The sequence below is a fragment of the Pelecanus crispus genome, chromosome 3 (genome assembly GCF_030463565.1).
Source record: "Pelecanus crispus isolate bPelCri1 chromosome 3, bPelCri1.pri, whole genome shotgun sequence".
NCBI lineage: Eukaryota > Metazoa > Chordata > Aves > Pelecaniformes > Pelecanidae > Pelecanus > Pelecanus crispus.
The window spans coordinates 132,649,810-132,669,737 of NC_134645.1; the positions used below are offsets into that span (position 1 = coordinate 132,649,810).

Consider the following 19,928-nt stretch of genomic DNA (forward strand, 5'->3'; position numbering starts at 1 on the left):
GCAGGGCCCGCAGCCACAGGACAAGGGGGAATGGATTTAAACTAAAGAAGAATAGATTTAGACTGGATCTAAGGAAGAAACTGTTTACGCTGAGGGTGTTGAGGCACTGGCACAGGTTGCCCAGAGCGGTGGTCGATGCCCCATCCCTGGCAACATCCCAGGCCAGGTTGGACGGGGCTCTGAGCACCCTGCTCTGGTTGAAGCTGTCCCTGTCACTGCAGGGGTTGGGCTGGGTGGGCTCTAAAGGTCCCTTCCATCCCAAACCATTCTCTGATTCCATGATTTTTCTTGCTCCAGAGGGACTCTTAAGAAGAGATCGCTCTGTTTTTATCATAATATTGTCTTTGCACTTGCCTGCTTCTTCAGCACCCACAGTTCAAGTTCATGTTTCACTAGCTAAGAGAAGCTAAGAGGGTGCAGCTCTGACAAGCGAGCCGTTGAGCAGTCGCAAACCCCATGTGCCGTACGGCACAGGCAGCCCCGAGTTTGCCTACGGAGCCTCTCCGGCTGCCGATGATGTGCTGGCCTCGTAGCCATGCTCGGTTCTCCCCGCGCTCCAGCTGCACCTCGGCTGGCACGCGTGCGCTCGCTGCCTGCGCAGCCCCTTGCCAAGGCACCCTCAGCACACCAGGTACAAATACTTCTTAAGGTTAGTCTGGAGGAGAACCAGTTCCTGGAGAGCACAGGAACAGCTCGATCCTTGCACCGTGTGAGCATCCTCGCTTCGCTACGCTACCAAGAGACCTTGCAGGTATTTGAAATTATTCGTCGAGATCACAGATAAGGAAGATCTCAATCAGTGCTGGTATGAAACCTTGCAAGGAGAGCAGCTCAGCAGTTTAAAAAAAGAGCAGGGGAGAGAGTTAGAGATTATAATCTTCGCTCTCAGAAGGATTTCATTTCCATTTCAATAAGTGAGTCCTGGGCCGTCAGTCCTACGTTCCCTCACCTCTGGCTACACAGAACACAGCGACCTTAATCGGGCAGCTGGCTGATCACCTTCCGTTTCTGAGACCTCCTGAGTTTGTCTCTATTACGATGGGCTGTTATTTTCCTCATTCCTGCTGACCTGCCAGGAGCCCTTGGAAAGGTGAGTGGGAAGCTAACTGGTGCCAGCCCGGCTACGGATGCTGGCAGTGCCGCTTCAGAGCCCTTCCTACGGCGTGTGCAATGCAGGTTACGCTGAAAATGGAACTTTTTTCCCTCTTAGAACAGTCTTTTAGCCCATTCCATATGAAAAGTTTTGGAGAGACATTGCCAGCGTATGGCACATAAGTGATTTCATACTACTTCTTCTTAAGTAATACATTTTCTATGTGTATTGCAGCAATTCGTAGGACTGCGCTAACTTACCTGTCTTGGGTTTGAGTCTGTGCCAGTCATACGTGAACAAAATTGCTGTACTTAGGCCGGGGACTGACAGAAAGAGTGCTTGAAGGGCTGTAACAGTACTTAAGAGCAGCGCGGAGGCTGACCTTTTTCCTCTTTAATCCTCCCTCTGTCATTTCTACAGAGAGATACTCCAAGAAATTCAGCGCCTCAGGCTGGAACATGAACAAGCCTCGCAACCCACCCCTGAGAAGGCCCAGCAGAACCCAACTTTGTTGGCCGAACTCCGGCTTCTACGGTAAAAGAAATACCTAAAGCCCGTGCGCGTTCGGCACCAGTCAGCCCATGGGCTCTGCTCTGTGGCACGGGCAGCGCTGGCTGTTGTTGGGGAAAGGGTGATATCGGCAGGTCTTCGGCGACCTTAAAGGGTTATTTAAAATGCTGAATTCCAAAGACTGACAGCAGATTGCAATTTGCCCTTTTTAAGTGGGTTTAGAAGTAAATAAAAACGTCTCTGAAAATGAATTCTGTTTGTGTAGTTCAGAAAACTGTAAAGAAGAAACTGATAGGAAAAAGTAGCAGAAATGGCATTAGCTGCTTATCATTTATTGTGCAAAGGAGTGGAGTTGAAGGTAAATGTCAGTTATTTTATTAGTCAGTGAAACTCCCAAAGTTCATACCTACAGATAGTCAGACATACATCCAAAGCTGGAGAACAATCTTCAAAGCCTCTTTGATGAAGTTTGCATTTTGAAGTGACAGGGAAAATTTGTCTGTACTTATAGAATAAAGTGTTTCATAGTTTGGGTAGTCACAAGGGCATTCTCTGGCCATATTTTATTTCATCTTCTATTACTAGTTAATTCAGGGCTCAACCTTCAAAAATGCCATCTGTAATCTAAAGTAGGTTCTAAAATTTAAGCTCTTGGCGGCAGCAGCTCTTTGCAAAGTGCACTGTATTTCATTCGTTGGGGTAAACTTTTCCTGCCCACTTCGGAACTGGTGCAGTTGTTGTGCTTCCCAGGAACGCGTGAAGGTTTTCCATGAAGCGCAGTGCTCTTGCGATGGAGCCACTGCAACTGCCCCAATCCAGCCCCATGTTGCAAGATCTAAGGCTTTCAACGTCTTTCATTACTTTTTCGAAAAGAATTTGCAACATTATAGCACATTTTGGTATTTCAATGATATTTTTCATTCCATTACCTTATGATAATAGCTCACAGATTTTATAACTTTGTACTTTACATAGCTATGTATATATATTTTTTTTTTAACTGTTTAAAAAACTGAAGAGGATGCCAAAGATACCCGCAAATGTTATGCAAGAGGTGGAGAAGAAAGAGATTGCGGGGCAACTTGATGTGCTGTTTGACCCAACAAAGAAAGGTCTAAGAACCAAGAGCGTAAACTGGAAACCAGCCACATTCAGACCACAAATGAAACAATATGCTTTTTAAAGCGCGGCAATAATCTCAAGAGCGGTGATAGGGTTTTCAGTCCCTAGGTGTCTTTCCTGAAGATGTTCTTCCAAAAATACAGGTTATTGGGAACAAAACAGAGCTAACCAGGAGGAATTAGACAGCCTGTATTTTGCTAAAGAAAAAAATGCTGAAGGAGCATTGCAGCCATTTCTGGCCTTCAAATATGTAAACGCCACTGGCAAATAGAAGAGTTATGAAAGAAGAAGAAGGTTGAATTAAGCGTGTAAGCCTGTCAAGTCATCATGATGTCCAGTCTGGCCTTCTGTGAAACACAGGCTGGGAAATTTCTCCCTGCAGCGCTCGTACAGAACCCTTTTTGACTGCATCCATGTGAGACAGACGTTCAAGCTTTCATTGTAGAGATGGAAAGAATACCACGTCCCCCGATGCTGTTAATGTGCTCATCAGTTAATTTCTGTGCCTTGTCTGCGCTCAGTGGGCTAAAAGTGTGCATGTTATCTCTGACCTCCATAAGCCTAGTGCCATTTTCCAAACCTTCTCTTTCCCTGTGCTTTAGTCTACTGGGCTAAAAAAGTCTTTTTCAAAATTCCTCTTTGTGTGTGAGTATTTAGAGATTTTGACTCCCTCCCCTCTTAACCTCATCTCGCGTATATAGCTTGAACTTCTTCAGTTCCTCCGTAAAGCAGGTTTGCCAAATCTCCAGCTATCCCTTTAGCTTGCTGTCAAGTTCTCCAAGTCCTCTGCATCTCTTCCATCTACTTCCATCTCAGCCACTGGCACAGGTTGCCCAGAGAGGTGGGAGATGCCCCATCCCTGGAAACATCCCAGGCCAGGTTGGACGGGGCTCTGAGCACCCTGCTCTGGTTGAAGCTGTCCCTGCTCACTGCAGGGGTTGGGCTAGATGACCTCTAAAGGTCCCTTCCAACCCAAAAAGGTCCCTTCCAACTTCCAAAGCATTCTATGATTCTATGATTCTATAGGCTGCAGTATCCCGGGCTGCAGTATCCATACGTAGTCTCACAGCTGCTATGGACAGAACTAGTTGTTAGCTTTCTTACCACCAAACGTCACTCTCATTAATAAATTCAAAGTGCACATTAATTTTCTCCACTGCATAGCATCACGCTGGAAGTTCACGATCAGCAGGTTACCTGCGATGTGAAATTACTTCACAAAGTCACAGCTAACGAGGAGACGTTCCCCAAGCCCGCGTGAGCAGGATGCGATGACCTTGCCTTTGAATATATGTTAAGCACGTTACCATGTTAGCAAATGATCTCAGTTGCTGTGTCAGATTTAGGCTGTGAAAGCTTGAGAAAGATAATCCATGGAAAATCAACATGTCCCAGGTTTAAAAATCTGCAGACGACACAGCCCGTAGAGATGAGTCAGCTCTACCATGCTGCTGGCAAACGTAACCTTGGAAGAAGCACGGCTGGATCCGTCGTCCTTACCGATCCCTGCCTTGACATGCAGACGTGCTCGGCTGCTTCTGCTCATCCATTCACAGGTGCCGAGGACCCGTTTGTCCCGGGCATGTGCCTCAAACTACGTCTCTCCATTTGTCCCTACAGGCTGTACTATCTTTTTGGTGGGTTTTTGTGGGTTTGGTTTTTTTTTTGAACATTTAACACCCTTTTGTCACTGACAAACAGTACCTCCTCTTTCTTCACTGGAGGTCATTGAAAAAGAAATTGAATAACGTCAGCCAAAATCAGACATACACATTGATGTTGATTCTTCATTAACAACTACATCTGGAGAGCTATACTTATTTAATATGTTGATTTTTACATTATTTGTAGTTGTTAACCAGACTGATATATTAAATAACCGTAGGATAAAAGCTTTGAACTGACGTAGAGAGAGAAAAAACACCATATAGACGGATACAGCTATGTCTGTGGTGGTTTTTTAACACATTCTAGGTGACCAGGCATGTGTAATCTTCTCTTTATTGCCTTGTTTTTGTGATATGTTTCAGCATGTAATAACCACAGTCTTCAAAATGCAAAAAGGTGTTGAAAGAAATACCCAAGATAGTTAATACTTCACAGTCTTTTCTCCTTTTAAGAACCGGTATAGAAACAAGTTAATTCCGTTACGTAGTTTTAGCAGTTTTCTGGTTGGGGTGTATGCTTATGGAACGCGATTCTCACCATCACCATAATGAAAGCAAGCCATACTCAGCAGATTTATTCAGTCTAAGAAAATGGCCTGTTTCTTTTCCAGATTCTGATGTAACCAACTAGTTGGTTATTAAAATTCCCAGAATGATTTATGCACAGTATATCGCGTGAGAACACAGATATAATCAAAGACATTTAAAAATTCAGTCTATAATATGTGGTGCCTTTAACTTTGGATTAAGACGCTATGATGTCCACAAAAATAACTGCAGATGAATAAATAAGCCTTTCTAATCTGTTTTTTTCTTAGTTATTTATCGTTACCTAAGATTGGGATTTGTGGGGCCCAGCATTTCTTAAATCGTATAAGATACCTGAACTCCTGACGCGTTGACGTTCATCTTTGAATTTCTCCTTATATTAGTCACTTCTTTTTTTTAAATATAAAATAAAACAAAACGGTCGTATTTCCTTAAATATCTCACGGATAGATGTCTGTAAAAATACAGTGGGTTTCTGATGCCAAGGAAAGGGAAGGTCACTTATTATCTCCTTTTCTTGGTACAGCAAATATGTCAAAGATTATACGTCACACTGGGGGACAGAAATAGCTCTGCCGAGTCTCCATCCAGACAGGTGATAGCTTTTCCTTTCCAAACATCTGCAGCCTTTTCTCCTCTTGTTTTTTCCTCTCTGTCTTTCCTCCCATACTTCATTTTTGCTTGTCTGAAAGCTCGGCAGGATGCCTGGCTCTGATGTTAAGAGAGTTCTTAAAATGAAGAAAAAAGCCGGCTTTTTTCCTCAAAATACAGTGCTCTTGGAAAGGGCTTCCTACTACCAAGGTGCTGAGTGCAGATTTCTGGATTTTAAGTGAAAAGCCTGATTGTTATATATAGGTTTCGTGGTCGTTGTACTGTGCTTTGCTCTATTTTTTTAAACTGGAGGCGGGGCGGGGGGATGAAAACCAAAGACACGGTTATATGGGTGAATTTTCTGAAGTGGTTTTGAAATACCCACCGTGTATTTTCTGACTCTCTCTTTCATGTAACTTGAACAGACAGAGGAAGGATGAATTGGAACAGAGGATGTCTGCGCTTCAAGAAAGCAGAAGAGAACTGATGGTGCAGCTTGAAGGGCTGATGAAACTGCTCAAAGTAAGCCACCTCCTGTCAGCAATGCAGTGCGTCCTTCTCTTCCCCGGCTCTGGAATTCACTGTTGCTGCTCTGAGGTTCCCGCTGTGCTGTCGTACCATTCTAAATACTTCATGAGGAACAGAAGGGATTTGCACAAAGTCATTTCCGTACTGGCTCTCTGTAGTGGTGCAGTTGGTAATGGGTTTTCAGGTTCATATGCTGCCGCTTTGGTTAAATATCAAGAACCCGCAAGATTTGGAAGGCTTTAAAGAAGTATTAGATTTGGTCATCAACTGCATGCTGTTCTGGGTACCAGTTCAGTTCTTCCAGCTTTAACTGGAAAATAAGCTGGAAGCCATAGTTACTGCAACACAAAACACGACTCCCCAGTGGCATGGTGCTGTGTTTCACCATGCAATATTACTATTACACTAACCCTGCAACGTTTGTGGGTTTTTTTGTGCTTTAGAGTATGATGGTATTGGCTCTGATCTATAATGTATGTTGCTGTTTGGATTTCTGATGAGGGTCCATTATTATTTTTTAGAGAGTCTTGCTAGGTGAGCTCATAGTTGATGACTATAGTCTGAAACGCTATTATGCGTTTATTCTTCCCGTTCTTTAAATTGGACAAGAGCCTCTCTATAAAGTGAACGGCAAAATATTGCCCTTGCCTAAAGAGGTTTTGGTCCGAGACGAGATGCGACGCGGATGCTGTAGGCAATGGAAGAAGTAGGAGAGAGATGGCAGCAATGACACTGGCAGGAGCAGCACGGGGGTTTATAGATCAGCTATGCGCACATCTTGATAGTTCCAGAACAATTTAGACAGAGCTCGTCTGCACTTGAAAGTGATAATGAATTCACGTCGTCTGTAAATCTAAAGTGCACTCGCTCTTCAGATTAGGCCTGCATTCTGGAATAGGAATGCATATGCAAGAGGCGATGATCAAATACTCTTCAGAGGTGCCTGTTCTATTTAGTCTCCCTGTGCAGATGAGCACATAGTATTAATATTTGGGAAGTAATTTTTTTTTTAAGTCAGTGGTTCTGCACACTGTACTTTTTCCCTGTTCAGCCTGTTAATGTCTGTCTTCTAAAAATTTGAAGACAATCACTTGCTAAATTCACCTGGATTTCTTCAGACCCTAAATCTTTGTAAGTTGAAGTGTGATAGCTCTGGAAATGGGCATGCAAAACTGAATTACAGATTTAGGAAGGTATAAAAAGTTCTTGCATCAGGAACAGTTTGATTCTTCGTGGTTCAGATGACCACAGTCTGAATAGTTTTCTTGCACACGTTTGAGGACCCTCTTTATAACAAAATCAGTCTGGACATCTGCTTTAACGAGGTGACAAGCTCTGATGGGAGTTTTCTGTAGACCCTATATTATCTTCAAAGCACTCGTAAGCCTTCACAAATTAATTTTCCCAAGCACGACCTGATGTAAATGCTACATCTCCTTAGGGTGAGCGGCCGCTCTGTTGGCTGGCCTGAGTTTCTGCTCTTCCTCCTCGGAAGCCTTGAAGGCCGGGTGGACTGTCTTTCTCAGATGCACTAATCGGAACCTGTACCGCGTGCGGGCTCCAGAGCCCCCTGCAGAGCTTTGCCCACCCACCAGGCGAGATGCAGGCAGCACGCCTGCCTTTTCTGCCTGCTTGGCCATCATACTCTCATCTCCCAGCTGCCCAAACAGCGTGTGTTTTCTCTTGCCCAGCTGGTTGGACACGTGAACATTGTGTGGAGCAGCAGAGGGTGTGGGTGTCGGTAACACACCGACGAGGAGAGCACGGAGGGTACTGCAGGAGGTTGCAGGTGCTGCAACTGGGGAGACAGAGGAGGGAGGAAAGAGGATTGCAGCAGAGGGAAGGGAAACGTAATGACTCACATGGGATAAACTAATGTTTCTAGGACCCATTCGCTAAGTTGAATCTTGCAGTTCGATTATGACCTTGATGGAAGCTTTAATGACATCTTCTAGGCTGTATTATACGGAAGGTTAGTTGAGAATCTGGCTTTTGCTTGACTTTCCATTTATATATCTAGTATCTTTTCATTAACTCCCTCAGTTCCCAAAATTGTTTAAAGACTATAAGGGCAAATAGGACTGGATATAAGGAGAAACTTCTTCCCCATGAGGATGCTCAAGCAGTGGAGCAGGGGCCCAGAGAGGTTGTGCTGTCTCCATCCTTGGAGGTTCTCAAGACCCAACTGGACAAGGCTCTAAGCAACCTGGTCTGGGATTAATTTGGCCCCGTTCTGAGTGGGAGGCTGGATTTTGAGACTGCCTGAGGCCCCTTCCAACCTGAATTATCCTATGAGCCCGTGACTATTGTAATTATTTGGTTCTACATGTTGCATAATATGGCTCTTTGCATTTCCCCTTCTTAGCTTTCTATGGAGCCTGGCAGCTTCTCTTTCATTAAAGCATCTTCCAGAAAGACATCTGTTCTTGAACTGAAGAAATCGAAAATGAAAAATTCACTGCCAATGCAAATTTGCTTGCGCAGTTAAAAATTTATGCCTCATTTTCAGTTTTAATGTATTTAGCTTCAGTTTGCACCCATTGGCTTTGGTACATGTGGTTCTCCCTCCATTAAATTAAGGAGTACTGTAGCACCCCTGGTTTTTTCCTACGCAGATACTTACTCATCTCAGTGAAGGCACATCTCAATCTTCTTTTTTAAATCAGTTAAACAGGCAGAGCTTTTCTGAGCTTCTCACAATACTGTACTTCAGTATTTTTTATTTTCATTTTAATTTTCATTACTTTGCCTTCTCCAGATTTTTAATATAATATTTTAAATTAGGAAAAAACAAACTGTGTGTGGAATTCTTCTCTGAATCTTAGCAACACCATGCAGAGAGCTACAGGAGGACTTTCATTACTCTTCATCACTATTTTCCTTTTTGTGCCTTTCTGCACCAGTGAGTGCTCTTTGAAAGCTGTCAGTTATCCAGATTTTACTCCATGTAAAGTGCTTTATTTGTTTTTTTTTATAGTGCTAACTGGTTAATGACAATGTAGTACAAGTTTGGCCTCTGAAGGAACTGCAGATACGAAAATATATTACATCTGTGCAGTTCCTTTAGAAGCCAAACTTGTAATACATTCAAATAACAAAATGAGATCTATCTGGCAAGACCTCTTTTCCATGAAGTTGTAGTGCTTCGTGTATTCTTATGAGTTGAGTCTTGTATCAGCGTTTCTGTTACTCTGAATAAATTAATGACAGGGTAAGAGGTTTGTGCTTATTTAAGTTGTCTACCTCCCTTTTTGAATATCAGTGCAACACAGCACATTCCAGTCCTGGGTATTCCAAGATCTATTAAAAATTACCTTCGCTGGACCAGATAACTCCGCATGTAATTATTTTAAGAATCCCAGCTGCAAGCTACCCAGGGCTGCTGATCTAAAAATATAATTTCTAGTAGATACTTTTTAACACCTTTTCTCATTATTAGTGGAAAGTACTTCACTGTTTGCTGATAGAAACTACAAGGGGAAAGTACTATTAGTCAGACACAGAACAGAAATACTAATTCCTCTTCCCATATTAAGAATTTTACCATGACTATCAAGAAGCAGTATACACCACCTCAAGGCTTTGTTTTGTTTCGGATATTTGTGTGCATTTCAAAGTCTCCTTTTTGGTGGTTTTAGCCCTGCCAGACACAAATTATTCCCGCAAGGTTTTAGCTTCTCTCATCATTTGGTGCACTTCAAAAATTTTCATTTATAATTTACATCAGCTGTTAAGCTTTTATGGTTTTTTCCATTTTCTTATGCAGTATTTTTTACATTTTTAATGCTGCCTTCATTTCACCATTTAGAGCTGGATTCGGCTTACCTAACTTTGCTTATCTGAAAGTTTGGTACCTCAGCTCCCTCTGTAAAAACAGGAGAGAGAAGAAAGCCTCTATTTGGAAGGACACAGTTGTTCTCTGGAGGTTCATCCATTTTTCCCACGGCGAGCCGTGCTGTGATAGTTGGCCTCAGAGCAGAGAAAGGCCCTCGACTATTTTGGTTGCTGGTGCAGAGGTAATCGAAGCCCCGTGATTAGTGTCCCACTCGGATGTTTATTAGCCTGCACAGTGACCTGCCCACGCCGTTGCAATTTAGAGTTAAGGTTGGGTTTTTGCACCAAGTGTCCTTGCACATCTTATTGCCAACGTGTTGACGCTGTTAGGAGGTTTCGGTTACAGGAATTTGTTGGTGGTTTTCCCCGAAGGAGAAGTTCTGGTCATTCAGCTCTTCACTAAGCGCTGTCACTGGTATCTTCTGCTGTGTCGTCCCGTGCACTTGTGAGACCCCGGCTGTGTCTGTCCGGGTGAGCTCGTTAGTGCCCGACAGCGTTCCTCGGACAGGCACTCGCCTACCTGCTCGGCTGTGGGCGTGCTCGCTGACGTGCCTTCGGATCAGAGCTACCAGCGCTTTCCCAAACCATCTCCAACCACCACCCAGAGGTTATCAGGTGCCCGGACCCGTTCCCGGGGGCCAGTTTGGATAAGGCCACCCCGATCGGAGTGACAAGGGATTTTAACAGCATTGGACACGTGCAGATCATGCCAGAGAACAGGCCCTTGCACAATTTCATTTAATACTTTAGCCACCGAGTCTGTAGGGCTGCTGCAGTGGCCACCGTAGGGCTCCCGTTGGCTGCTAATCTCACGTCCTCCTGGCCGCTCCAGCTAGCTCAGCAGATCAAGCCCCTTGCACGCAGGAGGCAGCCTGTCCGTCTGGGCTGAACGGTGGCCGGTGACCCCTCACTGCTGCCGTCAGTGACTTTCATCCAATATTTTTTATCTTCTTTGCCTCGTCCTGTTAGCTGAACTTTCCCTTTTCCCAAAGTCCTCTGTAACACACCTAGTGCCATTAGCTGGCGTGCTTCTAATAAGTAGTCGGCAATGATGATTGTCTGCCTTCTTGCAGGGCTTTTGCCTTTAGCTACGCAGATATTCAGCAGACATATCCCATTTCGCTTTTTCCGTTTCCTCAATGGTGATTTCCTCACCAGCTAATTTGATGATTTATCTAATATCTCCTCAGTCCTTCTAGCAAAGCTCCATGCCTCCTGAGATTTTTTTTCCACATCTGTAGTTAAGGCTAAAGCCTCATTTTTCAAACTAACAACTTTTTTTTTTTGTAGAGTAGAGATCATTTAAGATCTTCTCCCTGACCTGGCTTACCATCTGGTCCTGCGAGTCCCGGTGCCGGTAGGAGGAACTGGGAACATGTGGGAGGGTGCGGAGGGCAGCACTGGCCTCCGCAGCTGATGGTGAGCCATGGTTCAGTGGAGCCATCCCCTACATCTGCTACATCAGTGCCGAAATACACACCTGAAAGAACACCAAGTCTTGGGAGAAAAAAACCCAAAAAGTATCTGCTCAGAAATGTGGAATTCCCTGCCATCGTTCCCCGGTATCTCTGTAGTGCCCTCAGTGTGCAATTAGGAAAATATCTTTTAGTACAGTGGTCAGTGAGAAGCTTCTCTGAGTGAAGGGGCAGGTTAATCCTGCTCAGACGGGGAAGAAATGAGGGAAGGTGGATAAATGAGTTCATGGATTTCAAGACCAGAAGGAGCTTTTATTCCATGAATTTTAATTCCACGAATTTTAATTCCACGACCTGAATTTCTGGGGTAGACGTGCTTACCAGTGGTCCTGCTGCCTTCTGCGCTGGCAGCCCATGCAAAGCCACCCTTGGAGGGAGAACACACACAGTTACCCTGAAGAAGCTGGAATTGCTATTTCTGCGTATGCGAGAGTCATCAAAAACGTGCTGCCAGCCTTTCTTTTAACGCGCAGTGTCGCTGCCCGCACAACTGCCGTGCTGCTCCACCCAGCCGAGCCCACAGACAGAGCAGCCCGCAGGACTCCGTGGTTGTTACATCTGCGAGGACAAAATCTAGGAAAACTTTTCAATTATGAAAGAAACTCTCAACTACGTGGTATTTTGCTCATTCCCAGGAATGCTTGTATAGTTGAAGTCAGAATCTGACCCCACTGCCCCAGCAGGATCGCAGCGTACGTCTCTCTGCTTCAAAAGAGAATAAATTCATCCATATTTCACCTTTTTCGGTCTTTCAAATTAGTACCGACAAACATTGCGTTGCAACAAAGGGATTGTTTTCTCTGCATCTTTGTCCTTCCTGCACATCTTTTGGTGCTTTTGCCTCCCAGTTTCGCCCCTCCAGTTCCAGACCCGGTTGCCCGCCACTCGTTAATTTGCCCTTTGGAATCCCCTCTGCAGAGGTGGCTGCAGGCCCGGCGGTAACGGGCGCTTTCTGACCAAAAAGGCGGTATTTTGCCTCTCAGTTTATGACAGTTTGGGTCTCTGTGATGGCAGATTGGTGCACGCAGGGAACTGAATGCTGTGCAGCGGTTGCACACTCCAGATGGTATTTCCAGACTTTAGAGGATGGTAGTCTGATATTTCTTGCCTTGAGGACACCTAGAGAGGTATTTCTGAGTCCGGGATGGGAAGAGAAGCCAGTAAAGGTTCTGCGTAAAAGAAAAGATATCCATTGGATATCCTATCCTATATCCAAGATATCCATACTGGGATATCCATCCCATGCATTTGACTTTCACCAACGCTGAAGGACATTTTGGACAAAAGTCTTCTTTTGAGAATGGAATAAATGGCACCTTTGCTTTCCCACCACGGCTGTTGTGTCTAACGTCCTTGTCGCCTTTCACATCTGCAGATGTTTCTACAATTTGCCATGTTCTGTTCTTCCATCGGGTCTGTTGTATTTTGTGTGTGTGTGTTTCCTTTTCATATGATAATTAATCTATCCTGTTTCTCTCTTCACCTTTTTCTTTTGCCAACGTTTATAGGAAGAAGAGCAAAAGCAGGCAGTAAGTTGACTTCACTTTGTAGATGATCTAACTCTTTTTTCTTTCTGCATGAAAACAATTTTCTGATAATTGGCTTGTATGCAAGTAAACCATGGGAATGTGGGGTCTTTCTCACTTGTAAATTTGAAAGCAGCCTTCATCAGTTTCCAGCAGAGCATGTTTTTGTATATGTCCTTAAAGTTATTCCTCTCTCCCTTTCAAATTAAGTTTATTGCCACGGGTACAAAACCGATGGCTGTGTTCATTAGGTTTTTATAGAATTGTGCATGACCATCCAGGGTTGAAAATGTGGATTCTCAGCTGGCTTCGTAATTTATTTTGTTGGCGATTCTTTGGAGTATTTTACATGCTAAGAAAGCTTTCTTGTCTCTTCAGGAATCCTTTAATTTGCCTCCTTGCCACATACAAGTCCATGCATGAAAACTAATTAATGACTTAATATTCTGGGCATGGATCCATATCATTCAGTCATGATATAGTCTCCTTGAATTAGTCCCAGTATGCTCATTGTAAACAGGATGAGTAAACTAACAAGAGACAAGAATGCATTTGCTTTGTTACTGATTTTCATTTTCTCTGCTCACCTATTAAAATCTGAATCCTGTGTTAATTTCGGAATCCACTCCAGAGGGAGCCCTTTTGCTTTTCTCGGAAATAGCCAGATGTTCAATGTCTTCTCTCCAGCAGAATGAATTTTCAGGATTTTTGAACATGGTTTTCTTTATACACAAAGCTTTAATGAAGGTGAATCCTGTGTTTCCCATTGTTGGGTTTTTTTTTTTTTACATGTTGTGTGTCAGATACCCGAATTGGATATTGGATACATGAATTGGAAATTCTGGTGACTAATTTTTTGTAAGGAAATATATATTTCTGGGTAACTTCTATTGCTGAAAACACTTCAGTGCTACATGTGCTGAAAGTGGCTGTTGGTGACTCCTGGATGGCCTTTTATTAAAGTTCTGTCATCAATTTCAAAAGAAGATGGTGGTAAGTGTGCATCTTCTGTTGGAGCTCAGTTCATCTTTAGTTGGTGCTGCCAGTGAAGATTTATCCCTGGGTTTGCTAAGGCACCTTGCAGAAATTCCTTGGCTTAGTGAAGGGACCAGATGGCAGCGTGTGGCAGTGACCTTCAAGGAATTTCCTGGAGGAAGGAAAACAACCAAGACACCACCATCCCTGTCCTCCAACTTCTAATTGTGCAAGTGGAATGCTGTATCATGTATCATTCTCCTACCCAGCATCATTGCTAGGAATAATCATCTGCGTGGAAAAGCAGCATTATGTTAGCTCGTTTCTCCTCTGCTGTGATGTTCAACTTGATTATGGGTAAAGAAAAAGGGTAAATATGAGATCAAAGGAAGAATTTGCCCAATTTTACCTCCCTTCTTTCCCTGGAATACTGTTAGTAGGAGGAGAAGAGAACCAAAATTGACTGCTAAAATAACATCAATGCATTGTTTTACTGCCCGGTCCCATTCTGTTGGAGTCCCTGTTGAATGAGCCAAAAAGTGTTTGAAACTCAAGAGGCAAAGTTTGACCAACCAAAGGACGCATTACTGATCTGTAAGAATTGAAACTTTACATCCTTATATTTGCATGGACTGAAGTAGCTTGAAATTGCTCTCCTCTTAACTATAAAGGTGCAGCCTGAAAAAGCTGGAAGTCCCAGGATACAATGCCCCACTTGGCTGAGAAACACACAGTCACAGAAGTCACAGAATAGCTGAGGTGGGAAGGCAGCTCTGGAGACCATCTAGCCCACACCCCCATGGTCAAAGCAGGGTCAACTAGAGCAGGCTTCTCAGGAACTTGTCCCATCAGGTTTTGAGTATCTCCAAAGACGGAGACTCCACCACCTCAATGGGCAACTGGTTCTAGTGCTTCACCACCCTCTCCCTAAGAAAGTTCTTTCTTTATTTTTAAACAGAATTTCCTATATTTCCATTTGTGCCTATATTTCCATTCCATTGCCTCTGGTGCTTTCACTGAATGCCACAGAGAAGGGTCTAGCTCTCTTTCTTTACTCTCTTCCACTAGGGCTTTGTATGCATTGGTAAGATCCCCCTGAGCCTCCTCATCTTGAAGCTAAACAGTCCCAGGCCCTTCAGCCTCTCCTCATATGGTAGATACACTGGTTCCTTAATCATCTTTTTGGCTCTTCCTTGGACTTGCTCCAGTCTTGCTCCAAGTCTTCCTTGTACCGGGTTGGCCAGACCTGGATCCAACACTCCAGATGCAGCCTCACCAGTGCTGAGTTGAGGGGAAGGATCACCTCCCTCGACCTGCTGCCAACGCTCTTCCCAACACGGCCCAGGATGCTGTTGACTTTCTTTGCTGGAAGGGTACATTGCTGGCTCATGTTCAACTTCTCCGCAGGACCCTAACATCTTTTTCTGCCAAGCTGCTTTCCAGCCAGTCAGCCCCCAGAGTGCACTTGATGCACAGGGTTATTCCTTCCCAGGAGCAGGACTTTCCACCCTGTGTTGAACTTGATGAGGTCCCTATCTGCACATTTCTCCAGTGTTTCAAGATCCCTCTGAATGGCAGCACAACCATCTGGTGTATCAACCACTCCTCCCAACTTTACATTGGCTGCAGACTTGTTGAGGGTGCATGCTGTCCTATCATCTAGGTCATTACTGAAGATGTTAAACAGTACCGGCTCCAGTATCAAACCTTGAGGCACACCACCAGTAATTGGCCTCCCGCTGGACTTCATGTGACTGATAACAACCCTACACATCACACACTGTATTGGTATCTGCACTATTCTGGAAGGGAAGTAATGATGTATCTCCAGCTTGAAGTCCAGAAGAACTCATTGGACCATACACTGGCTTCCAAATGTCTTGAGGACTTCATGGTCATCCATGTACTCTAATAACAGAAATACTTGAATAAAGGGCTAAGTGTCTGTTGCAGTTAAAGAAACACAGCCAACTGAAGAACTTTAAAAATATTGTCAAACACCCCTTTGTTCTTGAGAACCTTGAGAACCAGTTTTGGTGGCTCTAGTGTCGTGTCTTCCCTCTACACATGTGATGATCCTCTCAACCCTTGACAAGATGGATTGATTATGTGGTGGCAACATGAATTTTACATGAAGGGTTAAGGTAAATAACAGGCAGAATATCAATCACTGATTCAGGGCTGGCAGCACATCAAGGGCAGTAGCATCAGCATCCCCGTTAAGAATTTCTGATTTCCCTTCACTGCTAAGGCTGCAAGTCCCATTCTGCCTTCTCCATATTGCTAGTGAGATGTACAGAGATGGGTCAAAGAGGATCAGCTTTCTTGACTATGTTCAAGCAAGTTGCTTGGCAAGCAAAAAAGGCTTCCTGACCAAAAAGCCATCTCATTCATTCTGCATTTAACTGAGACAACATACGCTGTCTTCCAGGGGCTGAAGGTGTCCAGGTTAGCATGGCCATTTTGAGTGGCTTGACTGTCATGAGCTAGCATTCCACCCAGTGCAGCAAGACACTTAACCTGGGGGGGCAGTTTGTTCATGGATTTGCAGCCAGAATGATTGCACGTCTAAGCATTCAGTAGAGATCTTTGCTGCTCCTGGGAGGGTAATGAGAAGTTACTTGGCTGCTGAGGTTACCACCAAGTGCCTACAGAAAACTGTGATAGCTGACTTTCATCTCCAGCAAACGACTAGGTGAGCACAGTGACATCTGAGAGACCCAACTCCAGTCACAAAAATGTCCTCAGAAGGCCTAGAAGCTACTGTGTCTCTTGGCCAGTCTTGGTCAGAAAATCATGGCAAGCTGTAAGGAATTTGTATCAGGAGAGAGCCACTATTTCTCATCCTGGCATTTACAGGAAAGTCCGATAACTTCTGTGTCCCATGTTCAGAGCTGATCTCCTATCAAGATTTTGGAAGTTTCTGTACTGTCTTTCCCTTTGCAGGACTGCCCCTTGGAATTGATGGGGACAGTCCTGGTCACACCCTTGAGTAACAGCGCATTGTGTAGACATATTATTCCAGTAATGGAGTATTAAGCCACATGGTATTCATAGTCCACCACACTATTCTCTACTACTGCTAAGACTGTTGTGTCCCAGCTAATAAAGATCTTTGCCAGCGTAGATCCTAATTTACAACAGGACCATTTTCATGTCACAGCTGGTGAGAGGCTTAAATAATCTGCTAAATATTAAAACCTCTTTGTTTTATAGTCAAATGAACAGCCATTGGAGCTGTACTGTTCAATATTCAGAAGAACGTTAAAGGAATTCACAAAGATGTACATCACGTGCATGATGTCTTTGGCATGTAGTACATACAATTCATATAACAAATCCAGAAGAGCATCAAGCCCTCATACTCCGACACAAGAGAACTTCTCTAATGCCAAACAGGCACAGAAATGGCTTCACAGCAGAGGAGCTCACATGGGAGTGTTTAAACACTGGAATGGAAATCTTTTCCTTTCAGAAGATGGTGGGAACCATATGACGTAGCAGAGCAGATTGGGCTCATGAATTTCAAGTTTATGTTACCAATCAGAAAAAGTGGACATGCTTTCACCCAACAATCCTCATGAAGTCATGGAAATTGTGGGAGGGCTGCTGCTTAACCCCATGGAGAGGGCGTCAGGAGTTCCCATTTTCCTCCCATCGTTCAGATTCAGAGTATATAGCTGATACCTTTCAGTCAGCTTGAGAAGTGCAAGGGCAGCAGCGGCCATACCTGTAATGAGGTGAACATTCTTAACCAACAGCTGGAGCAAAGCTGAGCCCAGACAGCAAGCTAGGATGATACGTGCATCCCTTCCCAAGAGATGCAGAAACCTGTGAGTGGGGATTTCCCAACCTTGAAGAGCCCTGTAACAGCTGAAGAAGTCTCATCATGTTGATATCCGAATCTGAGACTGCAGTTCAGTTCTGCATCCATTTTTGCATCAGCCAGAGGTCCTGTACACCTCTCTGGAGTGGATCATTGATGCGTGTCTGGGTGATTCCCACCATCACATACTGATGCATTTTAACAAAAATACGAAGAATAGGAATCCTCCTAATGCCTCAACACTGCAAGTCCGCTTCCTATACTGCATGGCCTCGTTCATCTGCAGGGTGTGCCTTTGGACACTGTGGGTGATTAGGAAACTCTCAGCATTGATGGATTACATCTGCCAGCTATATAGCTAACATGACCCAACTTGCTTGAATGACATTCATTTATACTCATAACTGAAAAACTTTTCTGAAAAAAGTGGAAGACCACCTTCTGGAGGGTAAGAGTGGACAGCCCAAGTAGCATAATATAAAATAAGACAAAACTGCCTATTTGGGATAAATTTAAGGAAAGGACCAAATCTGGTTACCTACCACGCCGGCAGCCTTAAACGCCTTCTCTGGCTAAGGTGACAAGTTTTGTAGCATGCAGGCTCTGTCTGTGCTAGTAAATGCATGTGGAAAAATTCTGACACTGAGGGCAACTGGCATGAAGATGCCTGCCTCCGTGCTAGCAGATTTGCTTAGCCTCCAAGACCTGGTGGCTGCATGCAGTGTTGGGAACAGTGTGCCTGGGAACTGCCGGGGAATGTGCTAGCTGAAATGTGTCACAACCATGCCAGGAGCATTCTAACACCTAGATACTGTAAATTAGCTTGTTCCAGTGCCAGAAACACTCCTGGGTATGGTTCAACTCACTGATATAGACAGACATAGCTTTAGAATAAGCTTTGAGTTGGTGCCTCCTCAGTGAGACCCATGTTCATGGACCTCATGGAGGTTGGTAGTGTTGGGTTAATGGTTGAGCTTGATGATCTTAAAGGTCTTTTCCAACCTAAACGATTCTATGATTCTATGATATCAAACCTAGAAAGGCTCCTGAAAGAGCCAATTAGGCGTTAAAGATCTAAAGTTGTGTAGGGAACCAGACCTCCATACCTATGGAGTTTATCTGTCAGTAGACATTTCAGAAAGGAAGGCTGGGTCTGTGCTGACATCAGGTGTTGGAGGTGAAGAAGACCTTACCCTGCTCTTTAGTTGGCAGCACTGTCCCTAGCAGATGACTTTTTTGGATATGAGGAGGAAGGCTTGGCAGGGAATAGCCATGGATAGGCATCAGGATTACTTTCTTGGAAGTCTCTTTGCTCTGATGGATCACGCTGTCCTGTGGTGGTTGAGTGTCAGGTAAGAGACAAATCCCTGAATAATGTGGCGGTGCTTCCTATCGCGATGGGTTGAATGCGATGAAACGTAGACCGAGGTGTGGAGCTGATGTCTGCAGAAGACCCGGTTTCTGTCTGAAGAGAAAGAAAATCCCTCTCCCCACACCAGCGGAGCATTGGCGAGTTTCTCCGGGCGCACACAGCCCTCCCCTGCTGCCTTCTGCCACCTGTGCTAAGCTCGGCGGGCAGAGCTAAGAGGATTGAGCATGGCTCGGTCCGCAGCAGAGGAAGGTGGGTTGCTGCTTGCCTTTCTAATGCTGGGTCTAGTGGACTGCAGAGGACAAACACTGCAGCAGTTTGCCAGAGCCTTCCGGAATAAACGCAGCCCTGCAGTGGTTGGGTCTGGTGGCTTTGCACAAACCTGCAGCTGGAGGGGAGCAATGAAGAGGTGCAGGAGCCTCTCCTGACGCTCGACTGGGGGCTTGATGGCCTGTTGCTGTCCGTCCAGAGGGGATCTGGTCGTTCCGTCCCATCCTGGAGGGCACACAAACAGCACAAGGGAGTAAGTGCTGTCAAACACAAACTGAAACAGTAGAGAGTACTTAGATGTTTTTCATCCTGAATAGTAGTAACCAGAGATATTTTCCAAAATAGCAGTGAGAAAGTTGTCAGGGAGAAGTGTGGTTTTTCCTGTGCTCCCGCTGTCCCACGAAGAGGTAACAGCCATAAGGCAGAACAGTTTCTGCAGAGTCCAGCTCCATTCATGCCTTCCCTGAATCGCATTCCTCTGTACTTAATCACGTTTTGGATTGCACAGCTAGAAACAGGCAGGAGTTTGTTCAGTTGCTTGTCTTCCAAGTCTTGCCTTCGCTGAGAAAGACACGTGTGCCAAGTTCCAACTT

General features: G+C 44.6%; 1 protein-coding gene across 1 annotated transcript in view; it reads left to right on the forward strand.

The window, feature by feature from the left end:
* LOC104039232 (dystrobrevin beta) overlaps positions 1–19,928 on the forward strand; it is a 105,033-nt gene that overhangs the window by 44,229 nt on the left and 40,876 nt on the right. Inside the window, exons 10-12 of the mRNA XM_075707759.1 lie at positions 1,514–1,627; positions 5,958–6,054; positions 12,878–12,898. Coding sequence (XP_075563874.1) covers positions 1,514–1,627; positions 5,958–6,054; positions 12,878–12,898 — 232 coding nt within the window. The remainder of the gene's footprint in view (positions 1–1,513; positions 1,628–5,957; positions 6,055–12,877; positions 12,899–19,928) is intronic.